This window comes from Triplophysa dalaica, chromosome 21, assembly GCF_015846415.1.
Source record: "Triplophysa dalaica isolate WHDGS20190420 chromosome 21, ASM1584641v1, whole genome shotgun sequence".
NCBI lineage: Eukaryota > Metazoa > Chordata > Actinopteri > Cypriniformes > Nemacheilidae > Triplophysa > Triplophysa dalaica.
The window spans coordinates 5,137,789-5,154,633 of record NC_079562.1 but is presented as its reverse complement, the minus strand read 5'-3'; the positions used below and the strand labels follow the sequence as shown (position 1 = coordinate 5,154,633).

Below are 16,845 nucleotides of genomic sequence, written 5' to 3'. Positions count from 1 at the left end.
CACTTCCGTCAGACATGCTCACATAAACGAAACCGGTAAAGGCGTTTACACTTCAGCTCGAATAATGGGCATAAAACAACCTCTGCCGTGTTTTTTTTTTGCTAACGCCATTTATAACAAAATAAAAGAAATATAACCGATAAAAGAAAACTGTTTTGCGCGTTTACATGACCTTACTTGTTATCAGCTTATTAAGCATAATCAGAGTAAGACTGTACATGTAAACGCACTTGATTTCTAAATGTCAAATATATGGTTTACAATAACCAGTAGTCTGTGTAGCCTACAGTACGTCAGAAAAATAAAGCCAGGTCAGAGGCACATCAAGTTTTTAAAGATTAATGGAAGAATACAAACAAGCTTTGTTTTCTCTGTGACATGCCGTGATGATTCACACACATTCCATTTTTCATTTCATCTTGACATATAAATAATAAATAAATGTTTTATGTTCTCTAAATAAAGGGTGTATTATCTGGCTGTTAAAGCGTTCTGACTGGTCACATGCCAGATTTGATCTTTTCTCTCATCTTCTCTCGTCCTCTCCTTTTTCATCCTCTTTCAGTCTTTTTCCAGGTCAGTAAGTTTTCTGGCCTCAGAAGCAGCTTGTTTAAATCAATGTTATGGAGTGGCAAGGGACCAGCTGTAGAACAGGGGGCTACACACCTACCTTACTGCAACACGTCATGCACTCATACATTCCTGCACGGCAAACGCTCATACACATGCAGACGTCAAACCATGCATGCTTAGTCATGGCATCTCTCTCTCTCGCTGTCCTTGCTCTGACTGTTCTTTCCTCGTAGTGACATTTATGTGACGTCTGTGTTTTGATGGAGATTGTTTTTGGCCATTGCTGCACTGATTCCCAGAAGTGAAGACGCAGACTCACACACACCGGTTCTTTCACTTTCTCATCCTGTTCTCTTTCTTAGAGAGAAAAAGTGACGGAATGAAGAGAGGACAAGAAAAAAAAGTGTAGACTAGAAGACAGACAAATATTGGAGTCATACAGGGAATTTAATAAAAAAAGAAGGAAAAAAGAAAGTAATAATCCCCCTACAGTAGCAAATGACCATTCATGCCAATCAGACAGTTGTGAATTATTGAATTTGCAAAAAAATATTTCGCCTCCTGGCCCCTTTCTCTTCTTCTGCATATACTATAGGTTCATCAGTACATCAAGAAATAAGCCCATGTGTGCTGTTAAATGGCCATATGATGCTCAGAAATTCTGGACAGCTGATGAAGGACCCTCTAATGCTGAAAATGCTGTTGAGGTTGGCAGCTTTGATTCTAAAATGTGTAGGCTGCGCCAAAATGCCTTCCAGGAAGATAGCTTTGATACGAACATTTGAGCCTCCTTAGGATGCCCCAAAATTCTTCTAGGTGTACAGCTTTGATGTGATCATTTGAAGACCCCTGTGAGAGCCAAAGTGATGCCTAGGTAGGCTGCTTTGATTTGACCGTTCCAACACCTCTGTGATGTCCAAAAGCGCCGCCTGGGTGTGTGTGGACACACACATACCTTGGCATTTCTACCATAATTGCCAGATCCCATGCTTTTTCTTTTTTCTTTATGTATTTTATAGGGTGGCCAAATCTGCTGCATTAGGATTTATTATAAAAGCTCCACGGCCAGATTTTTTGAAAATTAAATCACAAGGATTTGAGACGGGACTCCTAGGCAACATAATAGTAATTTGATTTCACACCTCACTCTAAGCTGCAGGATGTTCTGGGGAATTTATAAAATACAGAAAAATGCCTTAAAAAGGAGGCGAATTGTTTAAAGCAGCCAGTTAATTATGAGGCTAAAGAGCAAGAGAGCTGTGCAAGCCGATTCATTCCTGCACCGTAAACCCTGCCTCTGATCATATCCCATAATCCAGATCTGCGGACGTTGCTGTGGCAACCTGCCATACTCTTTCATTCCTACAGTAGACCTTTGACCTCTAGCCGGCAACTCTGCCTTATCAGCGAATACCCACTTTATTACACATGCATCCACATCAAAGCATTTCAACATTGTTGCCATTTTCTTTATAGGAGACCGACCAACACATGATGGAGTCCAGGTGAACATCCCACCCCCACAAAGGACATATGTCACATTCTGCTAACACTACTGTTGAAATGTGCCCCCTCACTCTAAGCCCTGCTTGCATTGGGTGTTAGTCATTTTACACTGAACTATGTCTGTCTGTCTGGGAGTCTTTTAGTGTACGTGTGTGTATGAGCATTCCCTCTCTGCTCACCCACCCGTTTGAAATAGACCAGCAGCAGTTCGGCGGTGCTGACAGGAATCCAATTGACCGTGGCTAATGGTAGACAGACAAGGGAGAGTGGGTGAACACGCCATGACCTGCAGGCGGAGAGAGAGAGAGAATAGGAGGGAAAATCAGCATGCTCGCTTTTCCTTTTGGTTCTACCCAAAACTGGTATTTATGATGTTTAGTGTAAGCTCATTAACATGCATATCCTGTCATTTCGATGAAGTCAGGTGTAAAAGTCAGTTCTGAAAAACAGTTTTCAGTTCAGTAAATAACATAATTCATCTTAATTACAATGGCTCTGTTCCAGAACCTACTGTAGTGAGCTGCGTTCAGAGGAATCATGTGAGGGATTCAAAGTTCCAAGACAGTGTGTTTTTCAAAAGATATCCAATAACATTATGCCACCTTCAGACTTAACTGAAAGCTGAGGCAGCATGACATGTATCTGTTACTGAGAATAGAATCTTATAATGTTTGGCAATCGCAGTGTGTAGAAATGTATCCCAGGTGGCTGATAGTGTAAACTATATTGTGTTTAATATATTGGTTAAAAATTCAGTCATTTCAGTACAAACAAGTATCGATAAAAATATTTCAAGCTAACTAGAATTGATGTTTAAAGTAAAATCGATTTAACGGTATTATTTAGCGTTTGAATTAGTCACCAGGTTCCAGTTCTATGTAGATGGAATGCAAATTTGGGCAGCAAGATAAACAAACGTTAGTGTGCATCTGCACTTTTGTGTCACAGACTTAACTTCCGGTACACCTGCGCAAAGATAAAGTCCCTGTAGATTATTCCTGATAATAACCAAAAATAATAACAAGTAAATAACATTAGCCAGCAAGTTAAAAGTATTATTTGAGGTTACCTGTAGAAAGCTGTTACTTGGCTTAACAATTTTTTTTAATAAAACTAATATACAATAAAATTCAACACATTGTTTATTTAATACAATTACTATACAGCAAAATATTGATATAAATTAATATTAATATTGAAACAAGGTTCAATAAAAGGAAGGAAGGAGCCGGGAACCGGCGAACATTTAAAGCACTTTAATCAAAATAAATAAACAATAATAAGGAAGTAAAATGCCATATGAACATAAACAAAAACTTAAACATATGTCCGGGCCCGGTCCTCTCTCGTCAGCAGTCCCGTTGCTTGTCCTCTTATGCTCCTGATTTCCTCCGTGAGATATGCGGGACCGGAGTGCGCACAGCTGATTTCAACTATCACTCACGCCACCGGCCCCGCCTCACGGCTCTCGTCCCGCCTTCGTCACCACAAATATAAATTGATTAAACAAGCAAGACCAATAAACAAACACAGACCGGAAGTTAACTTGAGGCCATGCGTGTGCGTCCGATGATCCACCTATAATGTGAATAGTAGTGTTCAGATTCCACTTTAATCTAAATGTCATACAGTTTTATTGAGTAAAAACAGAGAGGCTGTCCTGTTGGGATTGATAGTGACTGTTTAACGTCTGCTAAATTCTGTTAACAGAGACCTGGTGGGCTGCTATAAAGCACCTCCCATTAAGACTCATCCAGCTCCTAATAAGTCCATTCGCCAAACGCAATTTATGTATTCTAAATCTAGATATTATACAGTGCATTTCATATTCAATTTGTTTAGTTGCGTTGTTGTTTTATTTCATTCTGTGTTGACAGTCGGTGGTTCAACTTTCACACGCATGTGACCTATATTTGTCCATGAGAAAGTTTGATGACTTACTGTGATGCATCATGTATTTTTCTTTGAACTTTTTTCTGTCAATTTTTCCGCTGTTTAATGCAAACAAAATGAAGCTAAAGCAATTACTTTAGCGAAATTAGCTTCCTTCACTGTAACCCTCTGTAGCGGGTCTATATCTGCCTGAATTGTCTCCTGTCAAACCGAATTGGACGCGAGCGAGCGGGGAAATAGCGAGGGCCTCAGTCCTGGCACGACTGCAGTAATTAAGTTCAAACGATGGCTAGAAAATGGAGACCGGCTCTATAATGAGAAAACAGGCAATTTCAGGCCGACGGAGAACGCAGAGTTTCGTCCTAATTTCTGCACCCTGTGTTTATCGTTTTCCCTTCGCTCTCATCCTTAACAGAGTTAAAGGCCGTTTATGCAGATGAGAAGAGAGGAGTTTAATCCCCTATTGGTTAGGTGTGTTATGGGAGAGTGGGCGGGGTCTAATCAGACACATCGGGCTTGACAGAAGAGGAATAGATTTGCTGTGAGAACGTCTTCATCAGATTAGCGCAGGGTTATTCGAGGTAGACATGCAGCTGTTGTGATCTATATTAAGGCATTTCTTATGAGAGCCTCAGCTCTGTACTCGGAGTTTGCCAAGCATCAATCATTCCTAACAGCATTTTAGACTCCTTCCGACACACTTTGTTCAGTTCACATGGAGCCGCGTCTCACGGTTAACACGCGGATTTAAATAGATTCAAAGAAAAACAAGCGCAAAAGTTTTGCAGAGTGAAAAAAATAAAGGCAAGCAATTTGCACAGATGTGTCTTTTCAGCAGGGAATGACAAATGCAAGCTGTTCGCTCTCTGTTACCGCTACTGAGCGTTGACACAACTGACTGTGTTACTATATACGCCGTCCTCAATAAAACATTGAGGGTTGATTCTTAGTTTTGAGAACCAGATAAAAATCATTTAAATATATTTTTCTTTATGTGATCACAGCTTGTGTAGATGTATTTTTAGATGTTCTATTTATGTACAACAAATAAGGTTCATAACAGTATTTTCAGACATTTTAATGCGGGTGAACATTGTATGCATATTGACACTTCGGATGCATCCATTGTAGACAGCTTAAGTCATTTAAAAGGGGTCATTTGACTTTTGTTTTGTCTTATTGTATGTGGTGTAGCCAGACACAAATGCCTAGTATCATCAAGAACGTCCAAAGAGAGCAAGGCCCATCAGTGTAGATTGTGCAGTAATGGTGTGTAATGGTGTGTGGGGGCCACAGAGATGGATAGTCTATTCAGAGGAGTTTCCTCCGCTCAGCTGTGTGTGGGATTTTCCCCTTAACCCCTCATCAGTCATTTACTCACAGATGCTGACTGTTGCACAACAGCCAACGAAACTTGTATGTATATGCGTAGCTGGCATCCTCACTCTCATCCATCCCCGATGTAGAAAAACAAGTGCCCTGATGCTAACCCGCTCACAATTACCACTGGAAAATCATTAAGTGGCAGTTATCAGAACAGTCCAGTGTGTGCTTTGAACCCTCTTGAGTTCTGTTCGTGTAGCATTTGTCGCTTTTGAGCAAAAGCATTCGGATCAGAAGCTCTTTAAGAGAGCATACAGCCTTTTGTGCTTGTTGTTGTTTAAAGTTTTATTTACAGTATGCACTGGTCTGTTGCACGGCTATGATTTGGAAAGCAGGTAAAACATGGCACATTATCCTAAAACGGATCAATCTCAGCTTATGTGATTTTGCATGTAGCTGTTATCCTTCTGAAACCTTGTATCTTCATTTTACGTGATTTTTGGCAAACATCATTATTTTATGTTTGTCACATGGTTTTGCAAATATTATACCAATAATACGTATTTAAAAAAAAAGCAAAGCAGGATTGAAATCGTTTTCAAAAGTACAGTTTTTTCCATATGAAAAATAGCGAATTTGGACGTACAAGGTTTGGGAAGGACAGCGGTGATGTTTTTCTGTGCTCTTATTGAACAGCTGTTCATTTATGCAGTGTACAGGTAAGTCCCATCTGCAGTTATACACCAGAGCACTGTTGTTTTAATCATTTTGACTCTGAACACTTGGATCTAACAATCTCGCTCTACATTGCTATTGATGCTTTACCCACTTTGTGAGGGAGGTGGCATTGACTTACCTGTCAAACCTGGTTCAGATGAGGCCACCAGGCACAAAGCAGAGCACATTAGATAAGACCTCCGTCTGTGTAGTTGTTCTGAAGTGATGAAACAGCATCTGTGCGATTCTGCAGTATCCACCTGCTGAGAAGCCGGGTCAGGGCACTAGCGACTTCACTTCCTGTTGAGGGGAACTAGCAATAGAAGCGATTTGGAGTCAGATTTAGCAGATTCTTGACACAAACTGCTCTTAAAATTCAGCGGCAGCTTAAGTGTGAAGGATTTAATTGCTCCCTTTGCTCTCTTGGGAAGTGTTGTTTTTAGGTCCTAGTTTACTATTTTAAATCAGCACCAGTTGACTCCATCTAGCACATCAGATTTGTTGAAATTAGCATTACGCCGGCATCAGCGACACCCTGAGGAGCTATAAGACAGTCTAATGAAAGTTTGAAGTGTTGTCGAGTTTGACCCTTGTGATGGAAGGGCACGGTCATTATGAATCCCCCTCTTGTATTAGCGTTGATATTGATGTCCGTGCTACGAAGCGCGAGGTCACACGCCGCTGCTTTTCATTCTCCCCTAATTCTAATGAAAGTGTTTAAAGCGCTCGGTGTGTGCGTGCTGTCATGGGGCTGTGGAGAGGAGAGCTGATTTAGCCCATCTTCCATCTTACTATCCTGTTCCCCACGTCGGGATTTACTGTGATCTCAGACTGTGTCGGTAATCCGCCGCACGCAACGGGGAATAAGCCTCGTTATCATGTGACTTATAGTCTGTCCGGGCACACCGTCAATAGCCGTATTTCCTGCTCATATAAGGGGCCATTGCTGTAGGACCTGCTGGAGATCTGTGAACTGTACAGAAAATAGAACCAATGTCTGCTTTAGCTATTTACTAGGGGCATTTTTGCCAATCCCATAATCCTCTCTGAGAGAAGGTTTGACGAGAGTTTTCAACAAGAGTGAGTATTAGATGCATTGGTGAGGTGTGGCTAAAGGACATTGGGTAACAGGATGAACATGGTCTTAAAGTGTGCTGTCATATAAAATATAATATACAGCTGTGTGTGTGTAATTATATCATCATTTCAATATGTCTCTGCGCTGAGTTCTTGTGTTCCAATCGATTCAATTAGTGCTATAAAAGTTTTACCAGCTTTGTCAAATTTAATCTTGCAGCCTATTTGTCCTGCTCTCATGCTGTTATTTCTTTAATTATATAAACTGGCGTTTTGGAAGCCTACGGTGCAGACAAAATACCAGGTTTAATCTTAACACAAAAGAAACAGAAGAACAAGTATATGTTTCAATTTGGCAAATAAAGTTGGCCTCCTTTGACAATCTTTGAACAAATATTGCTCAGTGCAGAATTAACTCAATATTGTTTTGCATAATTTTTTTTTAATATACTTTACAATAAGGCGCATTAAGTTAACATTAGTAAATGCTTAGCTAATATTAGATGATGAACAATTTAGTTTTTCAGCATTTATTGATCCTTGTTAAAGTTAGTTTATGTCTAAACAGTTATTCATGTTAGCTCATGGAGCATTAACACTAAATAATGTATTTAGTAAATGCTGAAATTAACATGAACTAACATTAATAAATGCTGTATTAGTATTGTTCATTGTTACTGTAGCTCATTTTATGCATTAACTTATCGTAAATAAATAGCACCTTATTATAAAGTGTGACCAATTTTTTATAAAAGTATAAAAACAATCTGCAAAATGTTGTTTTATAGCCAGTGCATTAAATGCATTTATTTAACTTTTAGAAATGTGTGTGTGTGTGTCCCTAAATGTCCCCACAAAGTTTGTAAAACCAATTACTCCCCATAAGAACATCTTATAAATCAAACTAAATAATGTTTATTTAAAAAAATAAAAAATGCAGAAATAGAGGGGATAGAACATACAGTTTGTATGGTTTATACAACCCGAATGCTCAGTTTGTGTGTATGTGTGTGTATATTTTTTTTCCCTGTGATGTCACCTTTATTTTTCCTTCAGGGTTGAGCTGTCTCTCCCTCGTCTTCTTTCTGCCTTTTCATATTAAACCTGTTCGTCTTTTGCCTGTTCCACTCTACCTTTGTGCGAGGTGTGTCACTGGCTCTGTTCTGCACACTTACAAATACATCCATTATCTGGAGAAGGCTTTTAAGGCTTAAGTGAGAAAGAGAGCAGAAGAAAGAGGCACATGAAGTGTAAGGACAAGGTGACTGCTCTAATGATGTTTCTTTCTGATAGCTTGTTCTGATTGTCTGAGTGTTCTTACATCATGGAAAAGTAGCCCTCATCAAACCAAAAGAGGAGTTATAGATTTCTAACAACACTCTTTGACCGTTAATGGTCCTAAAAGAAAAGAAAACGAGGTATTTTCGTCTGTTCTTGCCCCCCAGATTTTCCTGAAAATGTTTGAAGTGTTCAGAGTGTTTTCAAAGCCAGGAAAGAAGGTCTCTTGCCGTCTGTCCTCCACAGTTTTACTACACCTTACACTGTTTTCACCTCTTCCTTTCATTCCTCCCCAACTTATATTGTCGTCCATTTATTTGAGCTATTTGGTTTGTTCTCGTTGCTTCTCTTGTCACACACTCCTTTTGCCCACTCTATCTTTCTCTAAATGTGTTTGATGAGAGAGAAACACATTTACACATTTAAGGTAATGCCAGTATTTGACAGAAATCTTAAACATTTATTTCTGGCTACTTTGCTTTTCTTTGAAAGTTCTAAAGTCAAGTTAGAAAATAAATGATTTTAAATACTGATGACTGTGAAGTCACCTACATGTTGATATTTGCTTAGTTGAAAAACTTGAATATTCCTCTGGGTAACCTTTTCATGTCTTAAAATAAGAACACTTTATTAAATATACATCGTTTTTAACCATGGGAGATTCAGTATGTGGTGTTGTTTTGGTGTAAGACACACATTTGCTAAATGTATTTCTTTATGATGTTATTAATTATATCTCTCTCACTGGCTCACGTTTTTTCATATAGCAAAATGGATATATAAAATAACTTGAAAAGCTTTTAATTAACAATTTTTTTATGTTTTTTGTTCTTTTTGGAGCCAGACATTAGACGTCATGGTCATAAGATCTTGTTTTCCCTTGAATATTTTCCCTGTCTTTAATATTTGCTTCCGTGTTCCCACTTATGTCTGAGTGGTTCAGGCTTCTAACTTTCATGCTTCTCTCTCTACTCCAGCAAGCAGTGAAGGAGAATGGAAAGAGAAAAGAGGCGGAGGAGAAGCAAAGAAGGGCGAGGGCAGCCAAAGAGAAGGCCGAGCGAGAGAAACAGGAGAGGCAGATGAAGAAGAAGAGATTGCTGGAGGTCAACACAGGTGAGATGTTTATCAGTCTCGACTCGGTAACTCATTTAAAGTTTTTGTAAGTGTACGCTGTAGAAAACTCTCTTTTGGGATTGATTAAAAAGTCCCAGAACAGCATCCTACGGGTTCTTGTTTTTAAACATACAGGCGAGAGACCGCGGGCAGAACATGAGTGAGAATGATTGAGTGTGTTTCCTTGTTTTATTTTTACAGTTTTCGCAGCATGTTTTATGTATAAATAAGTAGCAGTCAGACATTTTTTACTGCCATTTTAATGTCAAAATTCACTCTACAATACGTGTTTGTGTGTTCCCAAGAACACTCACAGTTCTGACTCATTCCAATCTACATGTAAAACCACACGCGTGCATCATCTGACGTGCTCACAGACTTTTTACACATCAGAAGGCGTCTATCCGAGCGAGCATCGGCATCGTAATGAAAAAATGGAATTCGGAATGAAATTAGAGATGCGATTGGATTACAAACAGGTTTTCTGCTCTCACGAGACACACACGTGAGAAATGAAGAGCAGAGAGAGTTCAGTTTATTATAATGCATGTTGCCACAAGTGTTTGTCTCCCACTGTTTGAAGTATGTTTGTGGGGGGGTGTACACACACACACAGCGTGCTCCCAGTGTTGACTGGGATGGGTTTTGTGTCAGTATCAGGTCTCACGCTGGGTCAATACAGCAGTAGAGGAGCCCTGCAGTGCATTCTTTATGCACTTATTACACACACGCACTTACAAATACCATTATGGAGAGAGGAGATCATTAGTCGCATTATCTCATAGAGTGTAAAGTTTACTGTTGTGGGCAGACTTGAGTAGTGATGAAGAAACAGATTGTTGGGGATGGGAGATGAAGTCTTCTCCGAAGTAGGATAAGAGGTGGGGCTTTGTCATGGGCGGGGCTTATAAAAATATTTCTGATAACAGAAGGTCAGCTAATGTCAGGTAGCGGTTTAGAAATCCAGAGGTAGGTAGACATCTGGGAATTTATCATTCATGGCCTAGTGCGTATTAATTATGCACCACTTTGACCTAATTTGCATAGGATGTTTAACGTGTGTAATATAACGGTTAATGTCTCAATGTCATTATATGCCTCGGTATATCAAGATATGCACACGCATCAGTCTTCTTTGGTGTGCTGTGCCAGTCACAGATACGTAATGTGTGGCTGTTTCAGAAGGTCAAAAGTAAAATTGCATGGACTGCTAGCAACTTTTCTGCTCATAGTTGATATGAGTCACATGTAAGGGGTTTTAAGGGAAGAAGTGAAGTTTGAATATTAAGTGATACATTAGACAGTTTGTTAAAGGAGGGTTGGGAGAGATGATTTTTTTTCTGCTTAGGAAAGCATAAGCCTCACTAGGGAGGGATATTATTCTGTCATGTAAAGTCAAGGTTTTATAAAAGGCAACCATACTGAAGTCTGGCTGATTCTGCTGGGCTTTGTTTTCTGTGGGTTTTATTTTCTCTTTCTCTGACTGCTGTCCTTCACTTTCATGAGATACAAATCTCACTGTTTAAGTCTCCGGAGCAGGTCTCTAATCAACCTTTAAAGTAAATGTGAATTTTATTAAATGACTCATAATGCGGTCATTCAGAAAGGAAGTGGTTCGGTTTCAAGTTAATGAGAATCCACTGCTCGTGTTCACTGAAAGCATGTCGCTGCTCTCTGTGCTCAACAGGGGGCACTACACACTGTCCAGGCACTCGGTTTCTTGCCTTTTATTTGTCGGATGAGTTCTAGTGAGAGATTTCAGCTTTGTGGTTAACATGGATTTTATCCTCAGAAAAGAGAAGCTGTTTCTTTTTTCTTTGTTTTTCCCCTTTTTTCTTTTTTCAAAGCTTTATTGGCGTATAAATTACATATAGATATACAATGTAAAAAAGGATCATTGTCGGTTTCAGACGGAATGTTGATCGAATAGCCTTTCTGTTTCTGTATTATCTGTATATATTCTGTTTTCATTATCCTAACTATGTATAATTTGAGATTTCGTTTTATATTTTGAAATCAATGTTTAAATGAGCTGTTTCTATTACACTTCTCTTAAACTGGCCTTTTGTGGTTCATGCAGGTTCTTTGCCGAAGAATTTACTAGAATTTATAGTAAGCAGAGGGAAAGCTGTTTAACAGTAGCATGGCTTCTGGAATTAAAAGGCTGTTCTCTGTCATCCTGGGTTGAAAATCCATTTCATGTTTTGTGCGTTTACAATGGGAAGTGTTGAACCTTACCGAACTCATTTCTAATGTATGCTATGGGTACTCCCTCTACATCCCCTGTTTGTGTGTGCAGCTTGCTTTTTTATCCTTCTTTCATCATCATCAATCAAACACCAGCAGTATCCTCCTACAAGGATTGGCTCCTCAACACCAGACCATGCAGGCTCTTGTAGTGTAGCTTTCTCTCTCTCTCTCTCTCTCTCTCTTCTCTCTCTCTGTCAGTGGAGTCGCAGAGCCACAGGTGGAGGAGTGTGTGCTGATTCAGAGATAAAGAAAAATGTAGAACACACATGACGTTGAGAGTGTGTGCGTGTAAACAAGTGTGTACGTGTGCGTGTGTCTGTGTGTGTGCCTGTCAGACTCTGGCAGTTTCCCAATCGGTTGGAGTGTGTAAAAACACAGCGCTTTCATGAGGACTCAGGTGTCTCTTCAACTAATACTGCTGTCTGTCCAGTCAATCCGTGGGATTGGTCTCTCATCCGCAGATGCTGAGCTTCAGAGTTCCCCCTCTTACCCTGTGCCACCTGAGTTTGAGTGCAAGTGTGTGTCAGTCGGCGTTACCATATGAATTAACACTGAACGCATCGAAGCCAAAGAATGTGCTTCCTTTTTAAGTGCAGAAATACTATACATTATATGTTACGTTTATGATATGTTTTTGATCAGGCAGCCACTCAAGACAGCTAACAAATTCTGATTATAGTTGTATCGTAAAAAGTGTATCGTTAGCATAGGTAAAATAATTACTAAAGAATGAATTTATATTCTGAAATTCTTGTAATGTATGCACGTTATTTCATGCAGGGGCTGAAGTCACTGCACATCTTTACCCAAATATTCATTTTTAGCGCTCGTCCTGTCTCAGGTGCAGCTGCAAACGCAGACTGGGCGACATCAAAGCTTCTTAGAAACGTCGCCTTCAAAGAGAGACCATCCACGGCTTCCTCTTCTCCCCGTCTGCTTTCGATCACAAATCTTTCACACCAATTAGTTACTAATCATGTCCCTCTTTATCTCTCCTTTCTTCTTCTGTCACTACTCTCTTTCTTTCCGGCGCTCCATCTCTGAGCTCTGATGTCTGGCTTACACGCGTGTGCTGGAAGCGTGCGTGTAGCTCTTTAGCGCACGAGGCTGCACAGAGCGCAGTGTGCACTGCTTTGGAAGTGAGAGAGAGCGGCTGGATTCTATTCACAAATAATAACAATTCCCTCTCTCGCTCCCCACTCTCACTCTCACTTTTTGATGATGTCTGTCTCCCGTCTGAAGTCAGACAGTACAAATAGGCTCTTTTGTGTTTCCAGGTTACCATTGCCACTTCTCCTGTTCGTCTCCAAGGAGACTGTCAATTAAAGCACGGTGGTAATCTGAACCGCCCCGGTGAGAGAGGCAACGCTCTGTACGTGTTAGGGTTAGCGGAAGCGGCCTGTTCTTTGGTGGTGGGTGGTAGGATGCGAGACGGAAAGGAAAATATAATAAATTGGTTTGCCGCTGTTAGCCAGAGAGGAAGCTGTGCGTAAGTTTCCACTGTAAGGTTTTGGAGTCGCACACACGCAGGCAACAGCGATTCATGTCCAGACCAATGGAGTATAGGGAAATACATGATCATGGTTTCAGAGGAAGGGGAGGGTCTCTGTGCTCGTTCAAAGCAACAGACCAGACTTCTAACAGAATTAGGGCATGTTTCCATAGACACACAGCAAACACACTAGCCTGCACTATTTTCTAATCCAGGAAGTGCACTAAAGCCCATCATTCTAGGTATTCTGCCCCAGATATCAGCCTTTCTTTTAGGAGGAAACCACATGGGGGGCTCCCAGCTCCCTAGAGCTCTAAACGTAGCTGATGGAGTCAACCCCGACCCCTATAGCCTACATAAGGGAACATATAGTATGGTGAAGTAAAAGCCTGATGAAATCTAACAGTCCATTGTTGAAAATCTTACACCAGGTACGATAGTTTCCATTGACAAGTAATTCGTCTGTTTGTACTGCAAGAGAAAAACACATACAGTATGTAGCGTTTAATTTATAGCTAAGCATATTGGATTTTTGGACCAATCAGATTTCATTGTAGCAAGGGCTAAGTTGCATAAAGACAGAAATGAATCATTTACAAAATAAGACTATTTTAGTTGACATTATTGATGGTAAAGTTGATCAATTTAAACATAAGCAAGTAAAATTTTTCATGATGAAACAAATTAAGATTTCTACAAGATATATAGGCCTCTGAGCCCTACTGATCTTCTGCATGAGAACCAGCACATTTTACTTTATCTTTTGCTGTCGTTCTCTGTTTCATAGAGAACAGTGAAAATACCTGACCTTTAAGCTCTAAAAAGCTTTAATTATCAGAATATGCACCTGACAAATTAGATTAGCAGGTGGCATTTCATCAAAAGCAATACCAGACAGACACCTGAGAAACTGTGCTCTTTACATCTATTCAGAACCTGCGACGTGAAAGACGAGAACAAGAAAAGCGGCGTGATGAAAGATTATAGGGGACGTAATTGCTGTCTTCATTATTTGTCATCTCTCTTTCACCCTCTTCAGATAAACACAAGAGCAAATGGACATAATGATGAGGGGCTGAAGATCTGTCAGAAATGATTGTTCTGTTCCTGTGCAAACACCTGTCCTGTCCCTTTAGACTCTTTCTGATCTCGGGTCTGACTCGGAGCGGGATGTCAAACAGTATGTCTGTGATCTGGCGCTTTAGCGTATGTAGTGTGTCACTCATGTGAGATGGTCATAAATGTCCTCAGGTGGAACATTAAAGAATAGCTACTCCGCATGAAACTAGTCATAATAGCATTATATGGTTCATATATTGTGCTTACTTTTAAACATCTAATGTACATAAGTTTTTAAGCGCTTCCGACCACCTCTCAACCAGTGTTGGGTGTAACTAGTTACTAAGCTATAAGTTACTGTAATTGAATTACTTTCCCCTAAAAAAAGTAAAGTAATTAAATGACAGAAAAAAATTGTAATTCCTTAGTTACTTCAGATATACGCTTTTATCAAAGCCATTTACATAGCATTATCCTATACATTTTGTTTCCAAGTCTGTGTAATCCCCTGGGATAGAACCCACCACCTTGGCGTTGTTAGCGGTAATTAAACTAAAAACTCTGTATTGTATACAATGCTGGAATTGACATTAAATATCAAAGTCTAACTTAAAAATGCATGCATTAATGTATCTCTCTCATATTTGTAATACTTTACTCAGTTAATAAGAATACTTTATATAGTTTTATATGATTTATTTGAATGAATTAAGAGTAGTTTTGTGTCTATCCTTGAATCATTTAACTAATCAAGGTTGATATAAGATATAGAAAGTGATTAGTAATAAGTCATTAAAATACTTTTTAGAGAGAGTCATTTGTACAGTAATCTAGTTACTCTACTGAATATGTTATTAGTTACTAGTAATTAATAACTTTTATTAACTTGCTCAACAATGTCCTTAATACAAGATGTACGCTTTGCAGATAGTGTCACGGATGGGCAGTTTTACTTGTTTATGGTGTTTCCAAAGTTAATGATGTAAATACAGATAGAGGAAAATAAGAGTTTACGTAATTGATCAAAGAGAAAAAAGTATGATTTTTCTTTGTGAGTGCTCCGTTTTACTTTTTGAAGTTTGTTATTGAAGGTAAAAGGTTGTAAATGCTGTTTTATATTGATCAAGGCTTTTGTTGAAAATTGTATTGTGTATACAATCTTAGTATTTAGCGATGTTTGCTCTATTATTTGTAAAAGCACCATTGATTGGGGTGTTTTTTTAAAAAGAGAACAGTTTTATCAATACTATAAAAATATTAAAACGGCATGATTTGTATAGTTTATAGATAAAACAAGGATGTTTACTGTTGATCAGTGGACCATGTAGATTTATTAGGTTTTTTTTGAAGAACATTGTCAGAACTGTGTTCTCTCTCTCTCTCTCTCTCTCTCTCTCTCTCTCTCTCTCTCTCTCTCATGCTCTCTCTCTCAGGCTCCTTCGCTCTCTCTCTCTCTCTGCTTTTCCCGCTTTTATTCACTCTCTCTTGTATTTATAAAAGAGGGGGAAAGGGAAGAGAGGCAACAGCAATCAAGCCAAATGCCTTTTCCGTTCAGGGCTAAATCACACCATATTCTTCCTCCTCACACCTTCTTTCTCTTCTTCGCTCAGCTCTTTATTAAAGCCACCCTCCATCCATCTCTCCTTCATCAGAGACCCAGCAGGCTACCTCCTCTCACTTATCACTCCTTCAGGTTCTCTCCTTCCATTTCCCTCAAATCGCACCTTCCAGCTGTCCGTCCGTCCCTCCCAACTTGCTTATCTGGTTCTGTCTCTCAAAAGGAAGAGGAAATGCACCATCTGAAGAACAGTTCAGATGCAAATTTAATACTAGACCCGTGAATCTTTTTCAAAACCTTGTGGGCTGTCTCGCTGCCTTCTGACCTAATATGTGACCTATTTGGGGCATGCTACATATTTGGCGGTCACAGATCATTTTAAAACAGGTGAAGCATGAGTTACATGCAGACATGCTTTATGGGTAGAATAGTCTGTTTGCAGTTGTTGTTGAGACTTCAGATTTAAGAATTAAAGGTGTACTAAGTGAGCGGGGAGGAACGCTATTGATATTTGACAACAGTATTCATAAAAACACCTTTGACTTTATTGCTTTAACCTCACAGTTATGATGCTTAGAATTAGATCTAAACATCACTATATATATTAACAATAATAAAAAAAAGAAACACTGTCCCTTCTCTGAGAGTCATGTGTGTTCCATACATTACCATTGCAGCCTCTATTTCTGTAAATTGTGTTGCTTCAGGCTTCATGTAATTAGTCCGATGTGATTGAGAAGTAGACGGCGTGTACGTGGGTGGACTGAAGAGTCTATCCCACTCGCGCACACCCCCACACACAAATGCACTCGGACATTCATCTGCCTTGCCATGATTACATCTACCCCACTCAATACTCTGTATCCAATCATTATGTTTTCCCCTCTTGACCATATGAATCATTCTTCTGCCATTTTTCACTTCCACAAATTCCCCGCTGACCCTCAACAGTGCAGAGTTACCTGCTAGCAGAGCACCTTTGTCTTTTCACACCTGTCCGTTAGCA

At 39.6% G+C, this 16,845-nt stretch overlaps 1 protein-coding gene across 1 annotated transcript in view; it reads left to right on the top strand.

Moving 5' to 3' along the window:
* diaph3 (diaphanous-related formin 3) overlaps window positions 1-16,845 on the top strand; it is a 215,609-nt gene that overhangs the window by 148,108 nt on the left and 50,656 nt on the right. Inside the window, 1 exon segment of the mRNA XM_056735197.1 lies at window positions 9,345-9,480. Within this exon segment, the coding sequence (XP_056591175.1) occupies window positions 9,345-9,480 (136 nt within the window).